This window comes from Vanessa cardui, chromosome 16 (genome assembly GCF_905220365.1).
Source record: "Vanessa cardui chromosome 16, ilVanCard2.1, whole genome shotgun sequence".
NCBI lineage: Eukaryota > Metazoa > Arthropoda > Insecta > Lepidoptera > Nymphalidae > Vanessa > Vanessa cardui.
The window spans coordinates 8,219,702-8,245,456 of NC_061138.1; the positions used below are offsets into that span (position 1 = coordinate 8,219,702).

Below are 25,755 nucleotides of genomic sequence, written 5' to 3' on the forward strand. Positions count from 1 at the left end.
GTAAAGGGAAAACCTGTGCATTAACATAAAGATCGTCTGGAATTGCACTTGGGGTACTTTTAGTCCTGGAAAAATATGCCTTACATCTCTCTCAAACTCTCTCCTCACACGGGCTAGGCCTTGGTAGAAACTAGTATACAGACATATATACATATATATATGTATCAGTTTAAATGTTCGGTTGCTCAAATGCTCGTTAGATGGTTCGAAATGAGGATTATAGGTATGTAGGTGCATATATTTTGGCAACAATATTTTTTCCGTCTGAAGTATAAATAGTATAGCAACCTCGAAACGGAAATTTAAGTTTGTTTTATGGATTTCATTTCGTAGTATAAGCGATAACAAGAATATTCGTAACATTCCCTGAGCTTATGAGTCATTATGGTTAATTCGAACTAGTTCTTGTAATATGCACAGTCTTTCCGAGTATTGAATGAGTAGATTGTATGAATATTCAATGATGGTGAGTCGGTATAATCTCAACTGCTAGATGTCGGTACCGCCCTTGACATGTTTGGTAGTTATGTGAATGGGTGAGTAATGCCAAGTGAATTACATGAAGGCAATTGAGACTTGCATATTGTATGAGACTTACAGGTGAGCTAAGCTTCTTGTGGGAAAATCACAGTTACGTATTCGTTATATAATTGAACAACTATTTTTTATTTCGACGAACTGTTAAGTGTTTTGTTGTATGGTCACGAGTAAATATTTTTGATTATAAGACTACGTTTTTTAAAATTCTATTTTGAAATAATTAAAAAAAAATTAAAAACATTCTATTTTGAAATATATTATATATTAGTTGTATGTTTTGCCAGTAAAATTCTGGTTGTTTGAGATTTTTTTGCACTCATCCTCGCATAAGGAAATAACTAAGGCTGTCAATGTTATGTGTTCAGTGAGTAATTTAAGTAACACGTGGGCGTAATGTGACCCATTCAAAGCACGTACCTTTTCATTGTAAGACAGGTACCTTCGTGTGATAATCGATGCGAAGGCTGAGTAATCGCAACGGACCGCATGGAATGTTGCATTTGTCGAAGGAAATCCGCCATGGCGCCTAGAATGCGTTATGTATGCCTTACTCAGAAACTGTACTTTGACCAGATATGATATCATTCTCATTTACATTTGTAATATTATTGACAACTTTGTGTTAAGCTTCGAACAATGTCGGAACCGCTTTACATGTTATATGATAATCTACAAGTCACGTGTTATTTGTTAAGTATTTTTATTTCAATTGAAAACTGTAGAATTATAAATATTGCAGTTTTACTACGGCTGAAATTATTTCGAATATTATTGGGATCGGAGATGATTTTCGTAAATTATACTTAAAATTTTAAATAATAAGCAGACTTTGTGTTATGTTCCTAGAATTAGGTGCTGCGTTTTTTATTTCGCACCTTCCAAATGGAACACAGTACCTACGTGAGATCTCTCAAGTAGTCGTCTTCTTTGATTATCACTGCGATTAACTGATGGTTTACTTGTTATTATTATCTCTATAAGTTTTGTTTTTGCACACGGTCGACTAGTGCTCGTTCAAAATTCGCATCGTAGATCGAAAATTCCGAGCTGAAAATGTGTTTCGCACTTCATTTTCACAAATATAATGTCGCAGACTATCTAATGACTCATTTTTTGGCGAGACATCTTGCGAGCAGACGAGACGACCTTAAAGATTCGACCTTATTTTTTTTTAATTAGAATGCGGCTGTGTTTACATCTTTCTCTTTATTGTGACATCTCTGGCTAGACTCCAGATTGTGACATTGAGAAAATTGTCCATCGTATAATTTTGTGGTTGCAATCTGCCCGACAACTTAAATATTCTCTTCTTAACCAGCTCTATTTAACTATGCTTTACTGTTTAAACAATATTGAAATTTTAATAAAATCACATTTATCCTTATTCTTAAGTCTTAGTCAGGATAGATGAAGAATAAGAGATGTGCGCACAAAATCTTGTGCAGTTATACTAGAAAGAATGTAGACTTTTCTTCAGATGATGTCTGATATATAAATTAATTATCTATAACGTAAAGTACTTTAAAATAGTTATTATGCAAACATTCCTTACATTCAAACTGATTGAGATATCACTTACTCCATTCGACGAAAGTCAATTGTTCGCTTAACTTATCAAGAGTTTTATTGTCGTTGTCTGTATGGTTGCAGGCGGATGTGACAAGGCGTAAATGTATCGGAATCGACGACAATGGTACATTCTAGTTCGCTAAAGCAGAATTACGTCCGAGTAGACGTCTAAATACCAATTTTTAGTAGAGGCTTGTGAGTAGGGACATTTATGTACAAAATATGTTAACGACGCTGATGTATTATCGTTAGTACTTAAGCAAGAGGTTGAATAATATTAACCTGTTTAAAGCTAGCCATGAGCCGGGCGTCGTACCTAACCACATTCCGTTCAGTTTGTAACAGAACTTTGTATTTTGCTGATGAAGCGGCGTGCTTTGTTTATTGACGGTTGTGTTCTTGTTTCAAATTTAATTGCTTATATAATAACACATTCAAAATTTGTAATATTATAAAAATAAGCTATAACTCACGCTCTTTTAATTGTTTCTTGCATTTCGTAAAGTTTCTTTCGACTTCAATAGATAGTTACAACACAGAGTTGGTATTTTAGTTTATGGCCGAATATTTGTTTAATTAAAAATGTCGTTAATAAAGATAGCGATAGTGCGTGCGGTCCGGATACACAAAGAGTTAACGGTAATGCACCAAGTCAGGTGACTAACTCGACAAACAACCTGCGTTTCTCACAGGAAACCGGCGATCGATCAAATCACATAGCCAGTATGCAAACATACATACGCATCGGCAGATATGCTGCGCTAGTGCCGAAAGGAACGCTTCATCGCGAGAGAGCAGGACGCCCGTATGTCGAGTGACGGACGTGAGATGGAACGCAGAAAGTCCGGTATCAAATCCGTGCGCTTGCGCTTACGAATTGCATTCCCATACAGGGTAACGGCGCTCGTTTTCCTTTCTCGTTCCTACCAAAGGCCTTATGGCGACCTCTCACTCGCGCAACATGAATGGAGGCGCCATGGAATGCGGTCGCGTGACGTGTGCGGCGCCGACGCCGATCTCGATGCACTTTAACATAGGCTAGTTTTACCTTTGTGAAGGTTCTAATAATAAATTGCAATGACAATTTATGCTTGTCGAACATAAAAATGTTACATTTAATACTTACTGCCTACGCTTAAGAACGAACACTTTATGAAATCAAAAGCTTTGACATAATTTTCGTCTCAATGTTTTCCAAAATACGTTCGTAATATTTTTAGAATCGTGTTAGCACATTTCGAAACTATGAATACTTATACATACTTTTAAAAATTGAATTACATAAAAACGTTATGTCATCGAATGATACTAAAGTTTTTGATAAAGAAACAGAAAGTAAGTTCTTGTTTCTTTTATTTGTATTTTCATTCAGGACTTATTAATGGGTTATTTGACATTCAAACATTGTTAACATTCTAATATAGTTAGCATTCTGTTTTTTGTATTTTTGCATTAAATCAAATTTGCATCTGATATCTGAATATTTATATACTTTGCAACAACCATCCTTCTTTTCTTGACATTATAAATTTCATTCATTGGAAACAATTGTCATTAATATAAAAGTTATATTAATTATTTTTTATAAAGATAAATAAATATCGTTACATAAAGTATTACAGCTACTTACGGTAGCGTCGAGCTTGTTGTAACAGAGGTAAGCAGTAATGCTGCATTCTTTCCTATAACACCTGCGTTTATTGACAAAATTTTCGACCTGATTAATCTTGTGTTACGCGATATTACATGAACCTCGCAAGCGTCAAAGCGGTATCTTTTGGTTGTAGGTGTCAATTTGTTTTTTCCAAGGTTTTAAAGAAATAATTTATCAAAGTACAATATTTTTTTGAGTTCTAGTGACTTTAATCGATTTTATCTTAAATTATGTACCTTTAAAAATATAAGTCTAACGAGACTAACAAAAAAAAAAGTCTAACGAGACTTATATTTCTCCAGGTCTTCAAACAAATACAAATTTACAACTTCAACTTCAAAAATGTTCCGACAACTTCCGAATTTTCAAAAGTAACCGGAATTCAAATTCAAATGAAGTGACAGAATTTATAGCTTGAACTCTGATTTAATATTTTGTAACTATTATCCGAAGGACTTAAGTCTGAATAAACTCGATTACTTAGATGAATACCTAATGGTGTTTTTTTTATTAATTAATCTAAACAAAAGATTTCTAGATAGGTTTACATTTTATTACTGTTGAAAAACCCATTGTAAACTTAAACTACATAAGTATTTTTATTACTTCTACATGTCCCAATGCAAGGCAGGCCCCAATATTATAGCTCACAAGGTTGGTGGCGCTTTGGTGTGATGTAAGGAATGGTTAATATTTCTGACAGCGCCAATGTCCATTTGCGGAAGTTACCACATGCCATCAGGTGGCCCATTTGATCCACTTATTACTCAAATAAAAAATTTACAACTAGTTCCGGAGACAGGTTAAGTTGTAAATCGTGACATTTTTTGTGCATTCCACTAAATACTAACGTATCTATAAAAATATTAATGATTGTCTATACATTTATTACAAATAAATATTAAATAGTTTTATTTTGACCCCAATTGTCCCCAAATATATCTTACAACAAGCCCACCATCCAACTGTACGAGGTAACGTAACTGATGGATCGTTTCAAAACGATCGATATCTTACGAAGAATGGGGATGATAGCATTCAAAAATCAACGCCAAAAATATTAATTATTCCAGTGCGGTCTTATGTTGAATTACCATCTCGCAAGGTAGATTCAACCAAGTAGGAATCGGCAATAAACTCTGAAGTTAATCTTTTCCACCGTTTTAATTACAGAGTAAGTTAGTAAAGTACAATTACATTTTTTACATCTATCTAGAAATAAAAAAATACTAAGACCACGCATTTTTATTTTTAATATAAATCTCGTAACTTTTTTTTACTTAAAGGGTTAATATATATTTAAGAAATTTGATCAAGTATCATTAACTTATCTTGAGCAAAGTGCGCGTATTGCTAGTTGGTTCATTAAGTGCCATGCATCCCGTGGAAAAAAAAACCGTTTTTTCTTAATAAAGACGAATTGTAAGTGTCTATTCTTCTACAGTTTTCAAAAATACTATAGGAGCTACTTTTATTGTTGTAGTGATTTGTTTCTAGAGCATTTAATTCTATTGACATGAACTTTTTATGTACTTCAATTTAATCATTCATATCTATCCTTTCGTTAAACATAGTAGATCGTATGTACTTCAATTGAATCAATAATATTTATTGTATCGCTTAACAAAACCAAATTATAGACCGTATTCTTATGTTCCGGTGTTAAGGGCGAAATGGTGTAACTACAGGTACAAAACACCTACCGTCCTAGTAGATACTCAAAGTTGATGGAGCATTTGTAATATAGGATTAATCTTTTTTTATAGCGTAAATATGTGTTTTAAAAAATAACATAAATTTATTTCCATTTCTTGATATTATATCGTTTAACATTGAATGACGTTAATGTTAATTGTATAATATAAGGGCAGTTTAATCGTATACTTCAAGTTCAAGAGAGCTAGTAGGACTTGTGCCATAAACATTATAGTGACTGAAAGTTGTTCAACAACCAGCTTGGGTATTGTCCCTTAAAACATTAGTTTGCAAATCTTCATGAAGAAACCAAATTTGATTTTATCGCACTGTAAAGAGTTTCATCATCATAATCAAAATCCTTACAACAGCTATTCGATTGTTCTAGTACTAGTTGGGGCATCTAAATTTTTTCCTAATGATTGAATGATATTACCCAATATAATAGAATAAAATGATAGCTGTACGCAATGTCTTAAAGTGGCAATATAATTATGCTTAATAATATTAATGTGTAATATTGCAAATTTCTATTAGAATAATAAATTATATTATTACCCAAATTGAACTTGATAGTCGAAGTTCTACCATATTCATAGAATATTATCTAAGTTTTACGCTAAGAACTCTACGCCTTTTGAGGAGAAGGCTTGGAGTGTGAATGTTTTTCTTTGTATTTGATCTCACAATTTTCGGTTAAGATTCTCGTGAGATGCGATTCTAAGAACTAAAATCGGCTTATTTAGATAAATAGTAAAAGAGTTAATTTAATAAATTAAAAAATAATGTTATTGCAACACAATCATGTCATACCGCAAAATATATAATATTATTATAGGACAGAAGTAATGCTTTTGTCATTGTAATCGTTCGTCGATTCGTAATAATTTATCACGAATTGTATGTCACTTGTTGCAGACTTAAAGACTAAGATTTCATGTACCCCTCCCCTCGTCCTCGCCCCTTTCCGTCTGCGAGAGACGCGTATATATTAAACGTTACTATTAATTACATATACCGCCGTGCCTCAAACATCATTTGCACAAGTAACGGTCACTTGTCTCTTACAACTTGCTCGATTTAATGTGTGCTCTATTTCCCTTTATTTTCCTTATATGATTAATTCATTCGAAAAAATTAAGGATAATGAATAAAAATATTCAGTAGTCAAATTGTAGATGAATACTGTAGGCATGATGATTTCGAAGTGTTATGGACGATATCTAAAATTAGAAGTTTATTAAAAAAGTTTCTATTTACACATCGTTTATTGTGTTCACCTTGCCAAAGTCTTGCTAAAGAAAGAAACAATCTTCAAATAAATTTAAAGTGTCAGCTCAACTTTGCACAGTAAACGTATTGGTCACAACGCTTGGCAAAGTTTATGTGTATATAATTGGTGTAACTCGACAATGTACAGTTTTGATCAAAGTAGAGCAGCTTTCGCGGGGATCGAGCTATCACGGCATTGCAAGTGGCAAGAGGCTGCTGTTAGCCTCCCATGCGGAGCCCCGCTGTCTGGCAGCCGGCTCCCCCCTCTCCCCTCCCCCCAGTCCGCTCAGATCGCTAGCCGCTTGCACTCCCCACTTATACCTAGCGCAATTACCTCGAATTAAAAATTGGCACTATCTCATATTGATTCAATGCATAATGGATCGCTTGCCTGTCGAGAGCGGTATATTGAAAAGAGATTCATTTCTTATTCTGGGAAACACTTAGATTAAAACTAATTAATGTTCTCTATGAGAAGCGACTAGCGGGCATTGAGTTTATTGAGACTTAAGTACACATGAATGCAAGATCAGACTGATGTAACGACTTGATTCTCGTCTCCATGTTCATTATTAATTATTCTAAAATAAATTAGAAAGTTCCCAATAAGTGTTTAGACTTAAATTGGGAGAAAATCTGATTGAAAGGAAATATAAATACGTTAAGTTAGTAGTTTTTAAAGATCCCTCGTTTATATCAAAATATAATCTATAAGTATAATAATTTAACATTATATATAACAATTTTGTGTCCTGTTTGATTTTTGTAAACAAAAATGTTTATTTTGTTACAATAACTGAAAGAAACAAACAGCCGTGTATTAAATAAAGGGGCGATTAAAAGTGTAATTATTGTGTATAAAATACTATCATTAAAGGCTATTCCTTGCTCAAATGGCGTATATAGCGACACTTAAAATTTTTAATTATAACTTTCACGGTACTTTTATTATTTATAATATATAAATATACAAATATATGTTTCTGTTTTACTAAGTGACGCTCAATAAATGTTGATCGACAATAAAGACTGTATGTACTTTAAACTTAGCAAAATTTTAAAGTTTTTTTGTTAACTTAGTCGACATATTAAAGAACAATATAATATACTCCTACTAAACATGTATTATGGTTTAGATCGAGTTCCTGAGTGTCTGTTCACTGACTAGTCATGGAGTTCGTTTTCATTACAGTTTGAATAATAGAATTTTCTTCTTAATAAAATGGAGGACTTTTAGTTCTTTGTCGAACTACTTAAAAATTTAAGGTATTCGAATTTGGTCTTCCAGATTTTCAAATTCATCATTATCTGTGGCTACACCTCTCTCTACTTTTACGAAGTGTAATATTTCAGTTATCATTCGTTCAGTGTTTTTAAAGTACATATTATACCTTTAGTTTAACGAAACACATAAATACTTTTTCGATATATTTATATACTGGTATACTTTCGTACGAACAGCTGTTAAGGTAACGAGCCGAATGTAATAAAATATTATGAATAGGTGATTGGGACTAAAGGTTGCCTTACTTTTTTTTTGATAAATTAATATTTTTTATAATATATTTAATTAGTATGTGAAAATTATAGTATCCTGTTTGTGTTTACGTACGTAATACGCATGTAAACGCGTGTAAAGGATGTACTCGTAGTCTCGTACGCTAAGGAGACGTTCTCATTAACAGTTATTAAAAAATGTGCTCTGAAAGTTAAGGTTCATTGTTCATTTTATATACGTAGGTTCAAAAAAAGAACTATATAGGTTCTTCGAAGAGACTTGCCTTATCTACTACAGAACTCGACTTGCTTTTATAGCAAAGTCAAGACTATTCATGTTTAACTCCAAGTTTAATGGATTACAAATTTGAAAATAACACAAAATGTATCTATTTAAGTCAAATGCGCATATTATTAGAAGGCTCTCATTGAACAAGTGTAGTGATGGTGACGCGACCTCGGCCCGCCGTGCTTGAGTCCGATTGCGACAACGGCTGCCACGAGGCCATACAAGTATTCGATGGAAATTCCAGTGGCGCAGCATTAGCGTCGAGTGTTCACTTAGCGGGCTCGCGAGTCCTGCGCGTGCTGCAGCGGCGCGCGAGGCCGCGGCATGAATGGATCTGCGGTATGTAGGTCACGGTGTCGTCAATGGGCCGTCGCGTCGACGAGGCCCCGCGCCGCCGCCTCAAGCGCCCCCATCCTAACGTGTCGTGAAAGTTGCCACTACTTTCGACGCTCACACTCCGCTCTTTTACTACAATGTATACTCTAATCCATGAAAATTAAGTTACTTTTCGAGAAACGCAACGGAACATTCACATCCGCTTTAGTGTTTTGTGATCACCTCCGACGCTTTCCGAGCCGAACGGCAGGATGAGCTCTATCGCTCGCTGAATAAGGTTGCGTTTCGTCTGCAAATGTAATATCGGCCGCGCCGTATGATCGTGCTTAGGAATTCACTTCCGGGTAGGTCGGAAAGTGAAATGGTCACGTCTGTGATGTAATTGGAATTCGGATGTATCCGGAGTCAGCATTACTCCGTTCACTTATAAAATTTCTATATGAAACTGTTGACATAATAGCGCTCCGTCGATTCCGTTAAACGGTAAATTGTTGAAAAGATCTCGCGCTCGATGACCATCGGTGCAAAATAAATTTAATGGTCCATTGAAAATACTTTTATGCATATTTTTAATAAAACCGTGAAGATGCTATAAAAACTGTTGGAATTCGTAACTGACTATTACAAATGTGTCATTGACTCGTTTGAGGAATTTACTAATTTTTTGCTCGAATTAACGATATTAACCTGTTTCTGTATGTACTCTTAGATTGTCAGTAATTTCACGTCTAGATATGTTTCAGCCATTGTATCCACGCAGACGCTTTGCGTGATGAAACATTAGCATATAATAGAAATCTTAAAACATATCATTGCTTTATGCTCGGTAAAAATTCAATCAATTTGAGTGTGCATACGTTAAGCTCGTTATTTATTTATACGTTTAAGTTACAATTTATATGGAAGATAAATCAAGCATAATTTATAAAATATTCGTTCATCTCTGATGTCGTATGGCTGCTGAGGTGTTTTACAACACAACGTAAGAAGTAATCTGTATTGAATGAATTTTGTATTCGAACCATGTATTAACGTTTCGTCTTCAAATACTAGGAGGTTGTATCTTTTGCTGAAAAACAATAGTACTCATAAATCATTGCAGCACTTTAGACAGCTAGCCACATTTCAAGCTCTATAAATTACTTAGGTAATACCGAAAACCTTCCCGTCCAACGTCCGACTTGTACACATAAATTAAAAAGTAACGTTATCAGAATCCTATTTAACATTGGAACATTCTCTAGCGTACTACGGTTGAATTGTACTTTTTTATGAACTAAATATAAGGAATGCCAGTTGTGCGCGAGTACCTACCTTAAGCGAGTCGATCGGTAGCGGTGCGCATGCGCCACCCGTAGCGTACAGCTTTCACCATGCTCAAAGGCTCCGCGCCGACGCGCATGTTTATTAAGTTAACCCTTTTAACAGGAATTCCCGAGGTTTTCGTTTATATCGCTATTAGTGGCCACTTACATTCATGTTTTCCGTTGTCATCTTCGCTGTCGTCATTTAGTAGCTCTCTCTTCATTCCGTTCATGCGCCTTGTCCGATTTGACATGTCAATATTTTGTAGCTGAATACCAAACGAAATAAGATACTAACTATAGAAAAGAGCAAAATGTATAAAGTTAAAAACTATACTCAACTAAAAACTAAATATCTAAAACGATTTGGGTGCAAATTAAAAGAGAAACATTGAGTTATGCAAATAATATACTCTACTATGGCATTACGTAATTGTACTGGCGATGACCTTTAGCTGTAGGAACAGTTGAGCTTAACGGTGACGGAGGCTGTACAGTTAGCCGCATTCCTAGAGTCGACCGGGGATGGCAGGTGCAGCGGGGAGGGAAACGTCCTCCGCTGGAATGTTGGTATCTTCCTCCCACTTAATCACTAAGCAACCTCGTAGCAAAACCTCCGTCGATCACTTGTTTTGAATGTCGATCGAGTCCGCGATAAACAATCTTGTTTAGTAAATGTATAATGCGGTACATCAATGAACTGAACGCGAGAAGTTTTTCTGTAATTATATTAAACGACAAGCAATATGCAAAATAACCGCCACATTACGTTCGACTTAGTCATCGTGTGATTCAATTCAATTACCTAGGCAGATTTTATCGAGCACTCGCAAAAAAAGCTATGAAATGGTGTCGCAAATGCCATAAGCGAGGTTCGTTCCCGCGTGGGTGAAATCTCTTATATATGTATATGCATGCTAGCTACATTGTAGTTTTGAATGTCAATAATATAATGGGTAATGATTGTATTTTAAACAATACAAACAAATGGAAGTAGATTTGTTTTCGCAACGCCTTATATGACAGCAATAAAAATAGGCTTTTTATTCTTCGTATAATTATTTACAAAAAATGAACTTAAAAAAATAACATTTCTATCATATCATATCAAAAATATTTAATCAATATGCGTTACACTTGTTAATGTCTCAAATCAACTACGATTTTCTATAATTAAAAGTTTTATCATCATGGGATTTACAAATAAATACTTGATTGTTTACAATAAACGGTCTAGATAATTTAATTTTACAGAGTTATAACTATCTATAAAGTCGTAACATTTGTGATGTCATTGAAATTATTTGAACGTTTTCTGCGATTCCTTTGTGAAAGCGTATAACATTGTTACAAAAGAGTTATTAATTTCGTGTAAAAGATTAAAATTAGTTTTATGCTCAGCCTACGTATCGATATCTCCTCAGCATCTACCACACCTAAACAAAGACACTAGTGCCATTCACAATTCCCTTTATTGTTAATCTGCTACCAGCTATGCAGATATTATATTACGGTTGACTTTTTTTACGCAATCAAGTAAGAACTTATGCAACAAACCTAAATTTTAATATTACTATATTTTAATAATAAAAATATATATATTTAGGTACATTTTACCATATAACATAAAACAGTCTTCTTAGACACATGTCCCGAAAACTTTAATTTTCTATGTTTGAATATAAACTAAAGTAATATTTTCTTTGTGCAGAAATTTGGCGCTTGGAATTGGCATCCAGAACTTCCCCGAGGGGCTTGCTGTTAGCTTGCCGTTACATTCTGCTGGGTTCTCTGTCTGGAGAGCCTTCTGGTAAGTACAGTACCTTCTATAACCTATCAATTGAAATAGTTCTACACTTCTTGAAATTTACAAAAATATTGAAGATATTGTTTTTTAAGACACTTTTGAATATATTTTTATTTTATTGTTTTCGGATTAATCCTGTAAAATGCAACTACAGATAAACAAGTAATTTGTGATTTTGGTGTACGTGTACGATTTAAATATACAATGGAAATATGTAACTAGCGATCAACTTTAGCGTTTACGTGTGTACGTACGTAGGTACGTTTCCGTACATCGGCTAAATCGGATGAGCTTAGCGCGAATCGCTTAGTCGCTAGATGTAGAGTGACAGAGAATTTGCCCGCGTCGTTAGGCCGGATGCCAACACAGCCAGACTGGTCGACCCCATTCCTGATCAGGCTAACTCATTTAGCGAGCTCAAACGCTCTCCACATGCACTGCTTATCTTCTTTATTATATGTTTCATTGCCGTCTTTTAGGTAATTCGATTATATTACCTAAGTAAGCTCTATAAAGTTTGTATACTGTCAATAACTTGACAACACGTACTCGTATTTATTACAATTATGACATTTTTCCTTAATTTAATGGTTGTACTTTTTACATACGACAATAAGTAAAACATTTTTGATATGTCTTGATTTAATCTGTTACATTAAAATTCAGTCCAGTCTGTCTATTCGAAGTAAGAACGTAACTCTAAGAAAGAATATTCAAATTGTCTGAGCAAAAGGTTACATCTGCTAGCGTATGTGCTACGTGCGTGCATTGTGAATGTTACCAAATAGGTAAAAGTTGTAAATAGTCGCATTCCTTCGTTTTCTCGGAAGCGCTGGCGCCGCTTGGCAAGCGACCGGTGCAAGGGAACGCACCTACGAAGCGTTCCTTTAGAACTGGATGTGGCACGATTCGCATATATTTTAACAAAATTAATGTCATGACTTTTTATTCGCATCTTCTCTTTTGATGTAATCAATGTTCTGCGTTTAGATATTTATAAGCTATGGTACAATGTATTTATTTCGAATATCTGAATAACGAATTTGAGACTAGTTTAATGAAATTCCATAACATAAATGCAAAAATAACAACACTTTAATTACGATGACATTAGTATGGGGGGATTCCGTGCAAAAATACATCATTATCGTAGGAATTTTAACGTTTTTCCTGTTTCCTTTGTTCTTACGTTATAGTTTTCGCATTTATTTATATTGTATTATCGTGCAAGTATGTTATTATATTCATTAATAGGTAAATAGTTTACGGCGCCATCATACACATACATACAAGATAAATGTGCAAAATATTTAATTTATTATTTTAGGGTCAGGTTTTCCTTAAGATAGATGTTATACATAGCATTCCCACTGTAACAAGTATTCGTAAGTAGGAATCCCGCTTGTGACAGGAAGCTCGAGCGATGACCTCGTTACCTCACCTCACATGTGATCCCTTTTTTATTACTATTAATTGCTTCGACGCGCCCCATTTTACCCTTAAATAGAACAGTTTTATTCTTATTAAATAACCAAAGAACAATTTGTTACGACAATTTTATAATGTTCGTTTACTTGCGTAACGAAAGGAGGCCGTTTTTTATTCAGACAACAATCAGTATTTAACAAAAAGTACTTATGTACATTCAATTGAAAATAATATAATTAATCTTTAACTGATAATAAAGTAATCTTATCGAATCGCAATTATGTAATTCTTCGATATAATTTAACAATAAAAAAAGTATTTCCATTTTTAACTCCAAATATATCGTCTACAAAGTAATAGGCCGTAAGTAGTAGCATAATAACAGTGAAGTAAACCTTATTCTTATATGGATTAACAACAAAATGACGACGACGCATAACATCGTTCTATACTTATTACCTCATTTTTTATCAGACTGTTAAACTTGAGCAGCTCGAAAAAGCGGAAGTAAAAGTGACATTTCTAAACAGAGCCACGCCAATGAGTCTTCTATCTATCTGTTGATATTCTTACCTTAACTCTAAGGATTTCCTTCGACTCTTACTCAAGACAGTATGTATATTCTTCCGTCCAAGCATCACCAAAACAATTAACCTTTCGTCTGACGTCACAAATACCTCGTTAAGTTTAGGTTTCCCGTGTTGAAAACGAAATCGTTTATCAAGTACATCGGTACTTGATAAACGATTTCGTTTTAACATTCTTGTATCGATGTATCATTATTATATTCTTATATAATATTTCAATATTGGGAGCTCTTTTACTTCGTTCCAATGGTTCGAACGTTTATGATGTCAACATCAACGAGCTGCCTTACTTCAAGTTCATATCTGATAACTTTTTGGTATTTGTGTCCTAAAAAGCAAAAAAATGACAGTGCTTCTTCAATTCACAGTAAGGATACAAATATGCCCAAAATTATCGCACAACATTACAGTAATACTCGAATAAATTCGTTTTAGAGAATCAAACTGTGATATTGCATATAAGCAAAGGTACAATTAATCATAAAGTGTTTTTCCTAATAGAAATTGTGTTTTTCAGATCTATGTAAACAGTTTCTCAAGCACCTATTTGACGTTTTAGCTTAGTTTATAACTATGAGTCATAAAATTAACGTAAATAATAAGATGTACATAACTAAAAACTACGAATTATAGGCAACAAATATATTAAACAGTTTTTTATGTTATAGTTAGGGTATAAAGCAACTAGGCCGTCTAACTGTACATGGTCACCACTGCCCATAGACACTGGCACTGTTAGAAATAACCACATTGTACATCACAATAATGCACCACCAATTTTGGGAGTTAAGATGTTATAACCCTTGTTCCTGCAGTAACACTGGTTAACGTACCCTTCAAACCGGAACACAATAATATAACGTATTAATATTACGAATATAGACAGAATTATTACTAAATACAGAACGTAGTAAGTCTTCAGATAGGGAATACCGGAAGTTGCAAGCCGTGTACTTGTAACACCAACAGCTTTAACCTTACCCCAACCAGCTAGTGATGGATATCTATTATGTTACAAGGCTTTAGTGGTTTTGCTATTTCATTTAAAATAGCTATAGGGGGCAGTGGTTGTTCGAACTGATCATATACTTGTGCAAATAAATACGTTCCGTTTTGAATCTTACAATTGGACGCCATTATAGATGTTGTTTTTATTATTGTTAAATCAAGGGTAAGCCCCTGGCCAATCAAAGATGTATTGTATACGTACATTGATGTAACACTTGTAAAGCGTTGAGTTGACCACACTTAGATTTAAGTAAAAACAATATATACCCTCATAAGATTGCGTATTACGATATTGTGTTCGTGTAATCGATGCATTTGATCGATGGATGTCAATTTAACTTTTTATTTAATTTTTACATTTCCTTCTATTCGCTTATTTATAATACCTGAATTGCACACATGTATAAAAGTTATTACAAGTTTTACAATATAAATTTAATTAATGGAGAATTCTGCACTGTACGTAATGCTCGTTTGATAAATATATCAAATTAATCATTAAGGAAAATTTAATCGAACCGGATTAACTGGAGACTGTTCTTTTTGTCTTACGTGTTTGAAATAAAACTTTTCAACTCAATTCGATCTCGATAGAACAGATTATTTATGAAATCGACAATTTGGAATTTAATTATGCAAGATACTGATCGTAGTTTGGTGCGAACCAGTTTTTCTGCAAACAATCCAATATTCAATTAATTTTAACTTACACTGAAATCTAATAGTAGATTTGCTTAGTTTTCCTTAACAATATAGGTATTCGCGACTTTGTGTTACATATTACTTCGCTTATGCTATCTATTGATCGAATGCTTATAAAATATTACGTAGGTACAGTACGGATAATTGTGAGCGTATTTGCAAAAAAATACACCATAAATAAATCTTATTCATTGAACAGTCATCTAAAACTTAGAAAAAAAGTAAAGATCTGTAAATAAAAAAAATATATATCGAAAAAAATAATCATTCTTGTATGCAGGTCTGTATAGTCAAAGTCGTATACAATATATAGATCTTCGTGTCGCTTGTTTCAACGCACAGACAATGTAACTCGAATTATTGTATCCTGTATATGATAATATGCGATGTTTAATTTATTTTTTGCATTGTAACTAACCAAATGCAAAGGCTCCGAAAAACTCGACAAGTGTTAAGTGTTTTTTTATTATTGCTGTAGGCGGCAGTGCCAACAAGTCGAATGTTATTTTAGTAGTGCATAATTCAGTTAATTTTTCATTTGATTATGACATAATCACATTAAGATGTGCGGTGATCCTTTGTTGTAGACAATGCGTCTAGCCAAAGTTTCTCACCGCAGGCGCATGACTCACGGCGGCATAGAAACGTCACGCTTACGCACCATATAAGACAACTTTCCGATCCGTGCTATCTCAGCCTTTTCTATGTATTAAAATATCAGTATATTGAATATTAGTAACATTTTTTGTAAATAAATATTCGTTTGCTTAGTGCGTGTTATAAAAGTTGCGATGAATCCTTATGGGTTTTTAGGGCACTGTCGAAGTTCTGGTGGTGTTGAGAAGTCGGTGAGCGCACTGCGGCTGCTATCCACGGGTCGTTTTCGTATAATCGTTAGTCTCGAAAGTTATCTATGTCGAAATTTGAGTGTTGCGTGTGTCTGCTGTGCGATGTGTCGCTGAGGTGCCTGCGAGTCTGGCGCAGTGCGGCAAGCATGCGGCGGCGCGCTGTCTGCGCGTTCTTCCGGACCGCACCCGTCGGACCAGTCGCAGCGCACCGCCCGCTGCCCGCCTCGGGCGATCGGCCTTCAAAGTTAAGTAATTAAATCGAGAGAGCGACGCGGCGACCGCAGCGGCCGCCGAGCTCGCTGCGGCCCGTGTTTTGCCAGTGGGCCCCGAAGACGCGGTTGCGGAAGGCTTTACCAGCCTTGATGGCGCTGATCTGCGCAATCACGGCCGGTTTTCGGTGCGCATATTGCGTTGTAGCCGCGCCTAATCTTCTCGAATGTCGTTCTAGACTGCTCGATCGAAAAACAAGGCATGTTTTTTGATCGATGACGTTCCAACAACCTCCTTTTTGCGTGGGAAATAGCTATATCGCAGTTAAACATAACTTGTTACCAATTTACTGACTACGAAACGTTTAAGTATAAAAAATCTCTTTATGTACAGGTTTGGTATGCTAAATAAAGTGTTTTTTCTATGTTTACTTAATTAATACCTTATCTATACCCATTATACAAGTAAGTTTACTTGTATATTAATAAGAAAAACATCTCTTAGTTATGTGCTGTCATATTTTGAAATTTAATTCATTTTATTGATAATCGTTTGAGAATGAGACCATCAGGCGCAGTAGGTACATACTTTCTACGCGAATATTTGTAATTCAATTGGAACTTGCGACGTTAATATATTTCCGATATAAAAACGTGGTAAATTTTGTACTGAAAAGCAACCTTTATGATTTTTCATTATATTTTCTTCTCGTTTCGTTCCTTTCGATATCAATAATATTCCTAATGACGATAAATTATATAATGTTTAAATCCCGAGTTACAGAATTTACCTGTATAAAGTTCATAGGTAATTATCGAATATAGGTAACCGAACTAACAGTAAAAGGCGAAGTAGCCGACGAACGTTTTATTATATTTTTCGAAACTTAATAAACAAACATCTTACAAGTTTTATTTAAATTCAACATAGTTATTGAGTGACGGGCATCCTGTTTTATGGGTTGTCGGCGACTCAACAGTCGGACGATTCTGCGAATCAGTGGATATTGTCGCAAATTGCCGCTTTCGCCACCCGCTGAATAATGCATGCGATAACATAACATCACGTCGCGCGCCCGCCTCGCGCCCACCTCGCGCCCGCGACGTCGCCCGCCTCGCTCGCCACTAAACCCGTTTACCCGACATTCCGCCTAGCTACCTCGCAGGCCTAATGGTCACTAACGAAAGTTTAAACTCGTCTAAGTGCTCGTTATCATATTATCCTTACAATATCGCCGAAACTTTCCAATTCGCTCGGTCCTTTTCAAAGTCACTCCGCGCGATCGCGATCGTTTCTGCCCCAACCGATTAGTGTAACGGCTCCATCGAAGTATGAACCGAAAGAGGAGAGTCTTAATGTGTTCGGTTGATGATGAGCTGTCAGCAGTGGCCGAAATGGGCTGGGATTGGCATGGCTCGGTGATGGCGGCGTTTCCCACAACGGCGACTCGTCGACCAGTTCGTCGGAATGTGGTCGCGGCACCGGCCCGCACTTTCACCAAAACAATTCGTTAGCGGCCTCTTTCGCCACCGCACCGCGTGCCGCGCCACCCCGCGCCACCCCGCACCACCCCGCGCCACCCCGCGCCACCCGCACTAACCAACCTCTCTACCCAAACACGTGAAAATTAACAGCATACAGCACTTTCCAATATCTATATTTTACAAATGTTGACGATGTGACTACGCACTCGGCACGTGGACATGATGGGTGCCTGATACACAGCCAACAATATAATGATATACTAAATACAGTCGCACCGGATGCCGCGAGCTTTATCATTCCTTACAAGCCACGTTTAGTTCCATTAACGTAGATAACTAATATAAAGTAATTCAAATTAACAGTAAACATTAGGAAAGTATAATATATCAACATAGATATTAACTAAGCTGGTGATAGCTAGTCATTTGGATAGAGTTTGTGTCTTCATATACTCCTCCGTGTCAATAATTGTGGGGTTTTTATCTTTACAAGATTTTCTATTAGTCGTTACGTACATAATTATAATCCCTCATCGTGTTCTTTCTATTTTGAAACTAAGCCTTATTAACGTACCCATGGCACCGCTTGTGGCAAGCAATCAATGTGTGACACTATGATCAGAACAGGTAATTTGATTGAAGAGATTATCAGAAACCAAATTTTTTTATATCGCAATTACTATGAAAGAAATAGTACGGTAACCGACCCATTTAAAATCCCTTTATTCAATATAGAAGCATAACACTCACTTATTATATTTGAATTAAACACGAATAATGAAAGCACCGAAAAGAAAATATACTGGCATGAGAAGAACCGGCGAAAGCAACTCAACGGGTCTTTCTATTTAACAAATTAAGATTATCTACATATTTTCAATATCATATAGAAACAGGAGGCGATCGTTTGATTCCCAAGGCGTGCACTCATGAACTCGCTTGTATAATAAATAAACTTTTGGACACTTTCTGGGTTTTCTTTATTACTGCATGAAACCGCAGCTTAAATCGCCTGGAATCCAATTTGTGATTAAAATGCTTCAAAAACATCTATTTATATAATAGATAGAAATAAATAAAATAAAATCCAAACATTAAATCCCAATATGAAATCTTCATAGGATATAACCCGTCCTCAGGGTTCTAGATTGCTTCTTATTATATTTAATCAAAACCGATTCAATTGTTTAACCGTGAAAGTGTAACAGACATACATGTAATTACTTTCGCATTGATAATTTAATAAAGATTTTAGGTTACTAAGCATTGATATTGATGTATTTTAGTCAACTGTAGTAGGTACATAACCATGCTCTGGTACATCGGAAGTGTCGCTACCCGTATCCGGTATCGAGGCTACGGTCGGCGAAAGTAAACGTGGAAAGCCATCAGCATCGATATCCTAAGTCAAAACATGTTACATATAACAATTATATATGTATTAATTATTAGTAACTATGATGTCATAACTAAATAATAACATATAGACCATCGATCCCTTTTTTAAATATATAGGTACGTAGGTATATGCAATCTCCACTGATTAAAGAGTCCGTGGCTTTTATAACTGAATTGCTATTATACTCAAATGTTTAATAAATCGGATCAACTCATGTATATAGCGCGTCAAGTGTAAGTTGGCGTGTGGCAAAAACATGTACTAATTTTTTTGTTCATTTATATCCTTTTTGTTTTATTTACCCTTATTAAGAAAACTTACCCAAAATCTGTTAAAAATGAGACGTAGAGAATTATTTTCTAGGGAGATATTGGTAAAATAAACAAAAAAGTGGCAAGACAAAGGCTGTAGCAGGTGCTGCCACAGGAACGCCAACTTATATCTACTTGACAGTCTGCATTTTGCTATAGGTTCACAGATACAGGGTTGTAGTTTCACGGAGTTTTACTTTTCTAATTACCTCCTCCTTTATTGTTCATTCTCTTCCACCATTTTACCTGAATGAAATTCAGCCAATATACCGTATCATTGAATACGGTAATATTCTTTAGACTTCCCTGAAACTAAAAATATACTGTTTAAGTTGGTTACAAAACGTAATTACTTGTATAGAAAAATGCATAAGTGTAATAATAGTGAAAATTGATTTATTGTTAGGCCGCTGACTAAACGGAATAACAAGGCTAAACCATTAAGTGAAAAACTAATTAAGGCAGACGGCTGTGACATAGATATCTATTAGGTATCTAAATCTGTAAAGATAATCTTAGTAAAATGTGAGTATATTAAATGGCTAAATACTTTGAAAACGGTATGCCTATACAATAAGAGATATTTTCGATTGTAGTAAATATGTGTAATATCAGCAAGCGCCTGCTTTACAGCGACTCTCTTAGTTTGTAATGCTCACGTACTACCGCGCTTTATAGAATTTTCTCCAATTAATTAAAAATATTTTCACACTCATTACCCCATATCCATATTACTTTGAATAAGTGATTTTGTCACTTAGAAATTAACTCAAATTTCGAACAAGTTTAGCTGAAGTTAAGATCGACTAATATTTTAAAAGCTTCGAGTTATATGTATATTATTAAGATACATCTTATTAAGGATAACCTCATAGCCTATTTGACCGTGATTAGTTTGTTTAAGTCCACGCAATTATATATCAGCTTGACATCCAGTATTACATTTCGGTATGCAATCGTACAAAATGGTCGCAATGATCACGTAAATATACCTTAGTCCTATTAAGACGTCTATGAACCAAGTTAACAACTGAATTTATAATTTGTGTACACGCAAGGTGATTTTGATAAAAATGTAAGTCACATCGATTGCGTGTGATATTGTGGTGCGTGCAGCGTTGGCCTAAAGGTAATAGATTGAAAAAAATCGCTATGCGTTCACGTAGCTGCAATTAAACCTTTTAATAAGGGAACTAAACGAACCTCTTACAAAATTTGGTTGAATCTTTTGCTTAATGTTTTAATATTTAAAAATATCCATTTTATATTTTAAGACACTACAAATTATGTATTCGCAATTTGTTTATTCATTAAATAGAATTTTTTAATTCCTAATCCAGATAACTTTTTTAATACAATGAAAATTAGGAACAAAGTTGACTCTATTTTTATTTCGTAAATTATATTCAAATGTATGAGAAAATGAAATAGATATTAGGAATACTATGTACAAATATTTTTTATTAATTAACTAACGTATTTTTAATTTTCATTTGTTTTCTTCCACCTTTGCTTAAAATTTGCTACTTGTGCTAATCTCTTGGTGTCCTTAAATTTAATTAAACGTTGTCATTTTTTACATCAAACTATTGTGTTTTTTTATAATTATAATATAGACATAATATATATTTTTTTCATTTAGGTATGGGCAGTTATCGGGCATGGTAGAGCCCGTATTCGGCGTGTTGGGTGCAGTAGCTGTAGCAGCCGCGCAACCCGCGCTGCCGTACGCTCTGGCCTTCGCGGCTGGCGCCATGATATATGTCGTCGCCGATGACATAATTCCGGAGGCAAATGCATCGTAAGTTATAATTAATAAACATATTTCATTTCGATCTTAAAGTGAACTTAATGATCTTGACAAAGTAAAAAAGTTGAGGCATCCCCACTTGTGAAATATTTATAGCCGTTATAAATACGTACATTAGTAAACACAATTTACGATATTATCACTTTGTTAATAAGGGTCCTTGTCGGTAATGTTTACGAGTTGTTTCTTTTTTATTCTCATTTTTCTTTTTGCATAATAAAGAGCAACTTAAGTTGACCTTGAGATTGACCTAAAAATACGAGAAGCGCGGGTCTTTGTTCTGACCCTTGCGAGACGCGGCCCTCGAGTCGGCTTTCAATGTCAATACAGACCAGATAACATGCTTTATTCCGGTCATAAAACCAGAGCCATATTCATTTCAAACGCACGTAATGAATATATGATAATGTGTTCTCTTAGATACATGTCGAAACTTCCTTCTTCAATAAATAAGTGGTAAACTCATTTCGGAACGGTTTTATCTACGGCGTGAATCTCGAAGCACAAAATACAAGCTTCTGTCATAATTGGAGTGACGAGGGTCCCGATGTTGTTTGATTATTCCAGTTCATATTGGCCTCACGACGTATTGAGATTTGAAATTCGCTTGTTAGCGACGCAAGTATCCGGAGATCTCTTTGGGGTGCCGAAGTCTATTGTGATGTCCAGACATTTCCCCTTAGCGACATCGCCTTTGCCCATCACCCATATTGTCTAGAACCGGTCGCGGTTCCGTTTCAAACAGACTCGTCCTTCGGAAACGTAATTTACCAAATTGTCCATTTTACTAATTCAGTGCGAGCCCATTTATGGATATTAAATAGACTTTTAAGTTATTGTCGAAGCGGTTCGTTTGTCCATATTGTCGATTTATTGATCTCATTGGCATTTCTCGCATATTTTCCCACGGTTTCACTCGCTAGTTATGGCCGTTATGTAACACTGAAAGTTGGTGTTAAAATTCGTTCAGAAGTACCCATAACATTACGTTTTTTATTATGTAACGGTTCACTCATATCGGTGTAAACTGTTATAATTGAATAGTCCGAATCGCGTTTATTGCTGCGTATCGAAATGTATACGTAAAAAAATACCAGAACGGTCATTCCACGTGGTCGCGCCTAGAGGAATCAGATTATTTACGGAAATAGTGCTTGTCGGTATAACTTATGATTGTTGGATTGTTTTTCATAGTGATGTGTTGCTTACGCACCCATAGCAGATATAGAGCGACCCTTCCCGAGTGTCAAAAGAAATTGAATGTTTTCATAGTGCAAGCGGCACATGTAGTGTGGGCGCAGTGAGACGACGTGTCGCGACGCAAATACTTGTCCAGAAATAGCGGTGCGCCGTCTGACACCCCGGACCCGATCACTATATACTGCCCTCACTGCAATGTCTAATTCCACCCAATGTGTTATCTAATTTATTTAAACTCACTGCGCCGAGTAAAGACTGACAAATACTCGTTGAGTTCGTTTTGCTAGGGTTCCACAGTATTTGCGTATATTTTAGATGTTTAGAAATGTCGTCTATCAATGTGAATGGCATTTTTACAGCTTTCCAACATTAAATAACCCTCCTCCTCCTAGATATCATAATACCTAGATATCTTTGACCGAAAGAAGTATATTTGTCTCTGGGTCTCACTATCTAAAACAATAGCTTCTTTGTAAACTAAAAATGAATTTTAAACTGTTATACAAGCAAATAAGTAAAAAAAAAATATTTTTCAAAATACATGGGGATGGTTTTAAAACGTTTCCGAAACTCCCCATGTGCCTGCCACTATTTAGAATTTAGAACTTTTGGACTAACATCGTAAGCATTAGCTTAAAGCGAAAGCTTGGAATATGACCCCAGATAAGATAATTAAAATCTGCGTATCAGATGTATTTACTGTTTACAACAATTTTACCTTTAGGCGGATTTTACTTTAATAAAAACGAGGAAGTTAGGACATGGTCGAAAGAAAAATTTGGGTTAGAGCTTGTGTCTTAATGCATAATGTTAACAGAGAAAACCATTAGAGAGACATTGCATTTCATCATTACGCAGTGAACGGCAAAACGAATAAAAGCGATGACTTGGCACCAGACGGTGTCGTGCTCACGTGCCTATTTATAATAGCATTTTATTCCACAGCTCTAAATTCGATTTATCCTACTTTATTTAATACAACTAGTTGCCGCCCTTGCTCTCGCTTTACCTTTGCGCTACATTTATATTGAAGCTGTTAACAGCAAAATTAAAAAGTTATATTTCGATGTTTACTTTTATATCGGCGGGTAAATAGTTGTTACATTATTCGGGCATTTCTCCTGGCGGAGTTCGCGCGTGCGGATGCGGCGCGTCTATTTGCAGCGGCGCGGAGGGCGGGCGGCGCGCACTCGCGGTGTCGCTTTAACAAGTAAATTCGGTGCGTGCGTGGGTTTGTCACCGTCTCGCCACTGTCAATAATAATAAATAACGCGAAATAACGCATTTGTTATCAGAGCAAAGTCGGTGACACCGCTCTAGTTTGTCTAAATGTTGACGTCACTGTCTGGGAATTCGGCGCGCAGGCCGACACTCCCTGACCTACCTCCAGAAATCGCAATACGCATCCCGAGTACGCACTAAATTTACCTATACAAGTACTTCCTCGAACGCACCGTCTGCTTTTAAATAAACTCAAGACTTGAAGGAATTTTGTCTTACGAGTAGAAACGAGTCTGATTTATGATAAATTAGTATTAAAACATTTGTATTGTTATCACACTTTATCAATAATATTCCTTAAAGTTGATGATGATGTCAGTTGAAATTTAGTTGCGTGTCATGTGTACAGTTGGTGTTCCCCATCGTATACGTGATTCGCATGAAATATACTGGCAAAGACTGCGTCATTTACACCAAATTAGATGTGACATTTGTGGAATATTAGCAAATTGATATCCTTTTTACTAAACGAAGTAAGACTTCTGACAAAACTTATAGGAGTCGCAAAATGCCATACATTGTAACAAAGTCTTCGGACAAAAAATTTAAAAACCCGTCATCCGACCTTGGAAAACCTTCGGACGAAATAGAAATACAACCGAATTAAAATAATTTTACTACCAAGAATTAAAGATTATCATCGAGCGGTCGTGACAACAATCAGACCGACAGCTTAACGTGTTCACCGAGGCTAAGTTGGGAGCGCCACGAGGAAAAAGAGGAACTCAAACCTTGGCAATTATGCAAATGGGCTTCTAAATACTTAGGGCTTGACTTGTGCACCACGTGAGATACGTACGGTTAAACTACGAGGTGACTAATGTCCTACACGATATCGCGTCTGAACTGGATTCACACAAAGTTCAAACTTAAACAAGTATCTTAATGAAAATTAATCTTATTGATATAAAAGGTGGTTCTTTAAATGTTTTATTCTATGATATAATCCACTTTAAACTCAAATTTCTATATAATCGAGCAGCTTTCGTATAAAGGTCTGACAAACATACAAAATTATCTAAAAATTATTCGTAAGTTAATATGATTTCTTACGCTGTATGAACTTTATAGCTTCAAGTATCGTGTCCGATTCAAATGATGAATTTGATATGTTATAAATATTCCGACTGATAAATGTTTCTCCCGGTCCGTGGCCATCGTGAAATGGGGTTGAGTGTAGTCTTAACATGTTTATTTGTTTCTATACAAAGCGTCACGCCACGCCACGCCACGCCACTGGGGTTAAAATTCAAAAGGGAAATTTATTGTTTGGAAATGCAATTGGAACTTATAATTAGAATTTTATTGACCCTAATTTTTATAATGAAATATTAATAACTTTTATTAGTCGAATAATTTCGTTTGTTCGATTTTTTGTTTTGATATTTATGTGTATGTAAGTCTACGCATAGTTATCTCTCGAATACTTCTTTCCTTTTCATGTATAATGATAATTCATGACATCGAATTTATACAAGACGTTTTTTTACAGTAAAACAAAACTGCATCATATACTTAAATATT

General features: G+C 35.3%; 1 protein-coding gene across 1 annotated transcript in view; it reads left to right on the forward strand.

The window, feature by feature from the left end:
- The window catches only part of LOC124536134 (zinc transporter ZIP11), a 51,105-nt gene that overhangs the window by 20,216 nt on the left and 5,134 nt on the right, over positions 1-25,755 (forward strand). Inside the window, exons 5-6 of the mRNA XM_047112591.1 lie at positions 11,868-11,966; positions 21,583-21,741. Coding sequence (XP_046968547.1) covers positions 11,868-11,966; positions 21,583-21,741 — 258 coding nt within the window. The remainder of the gene's footprint in view (positions 1-11,867; positions 11,967-21,582; positions 21,742-25,755) is intronic.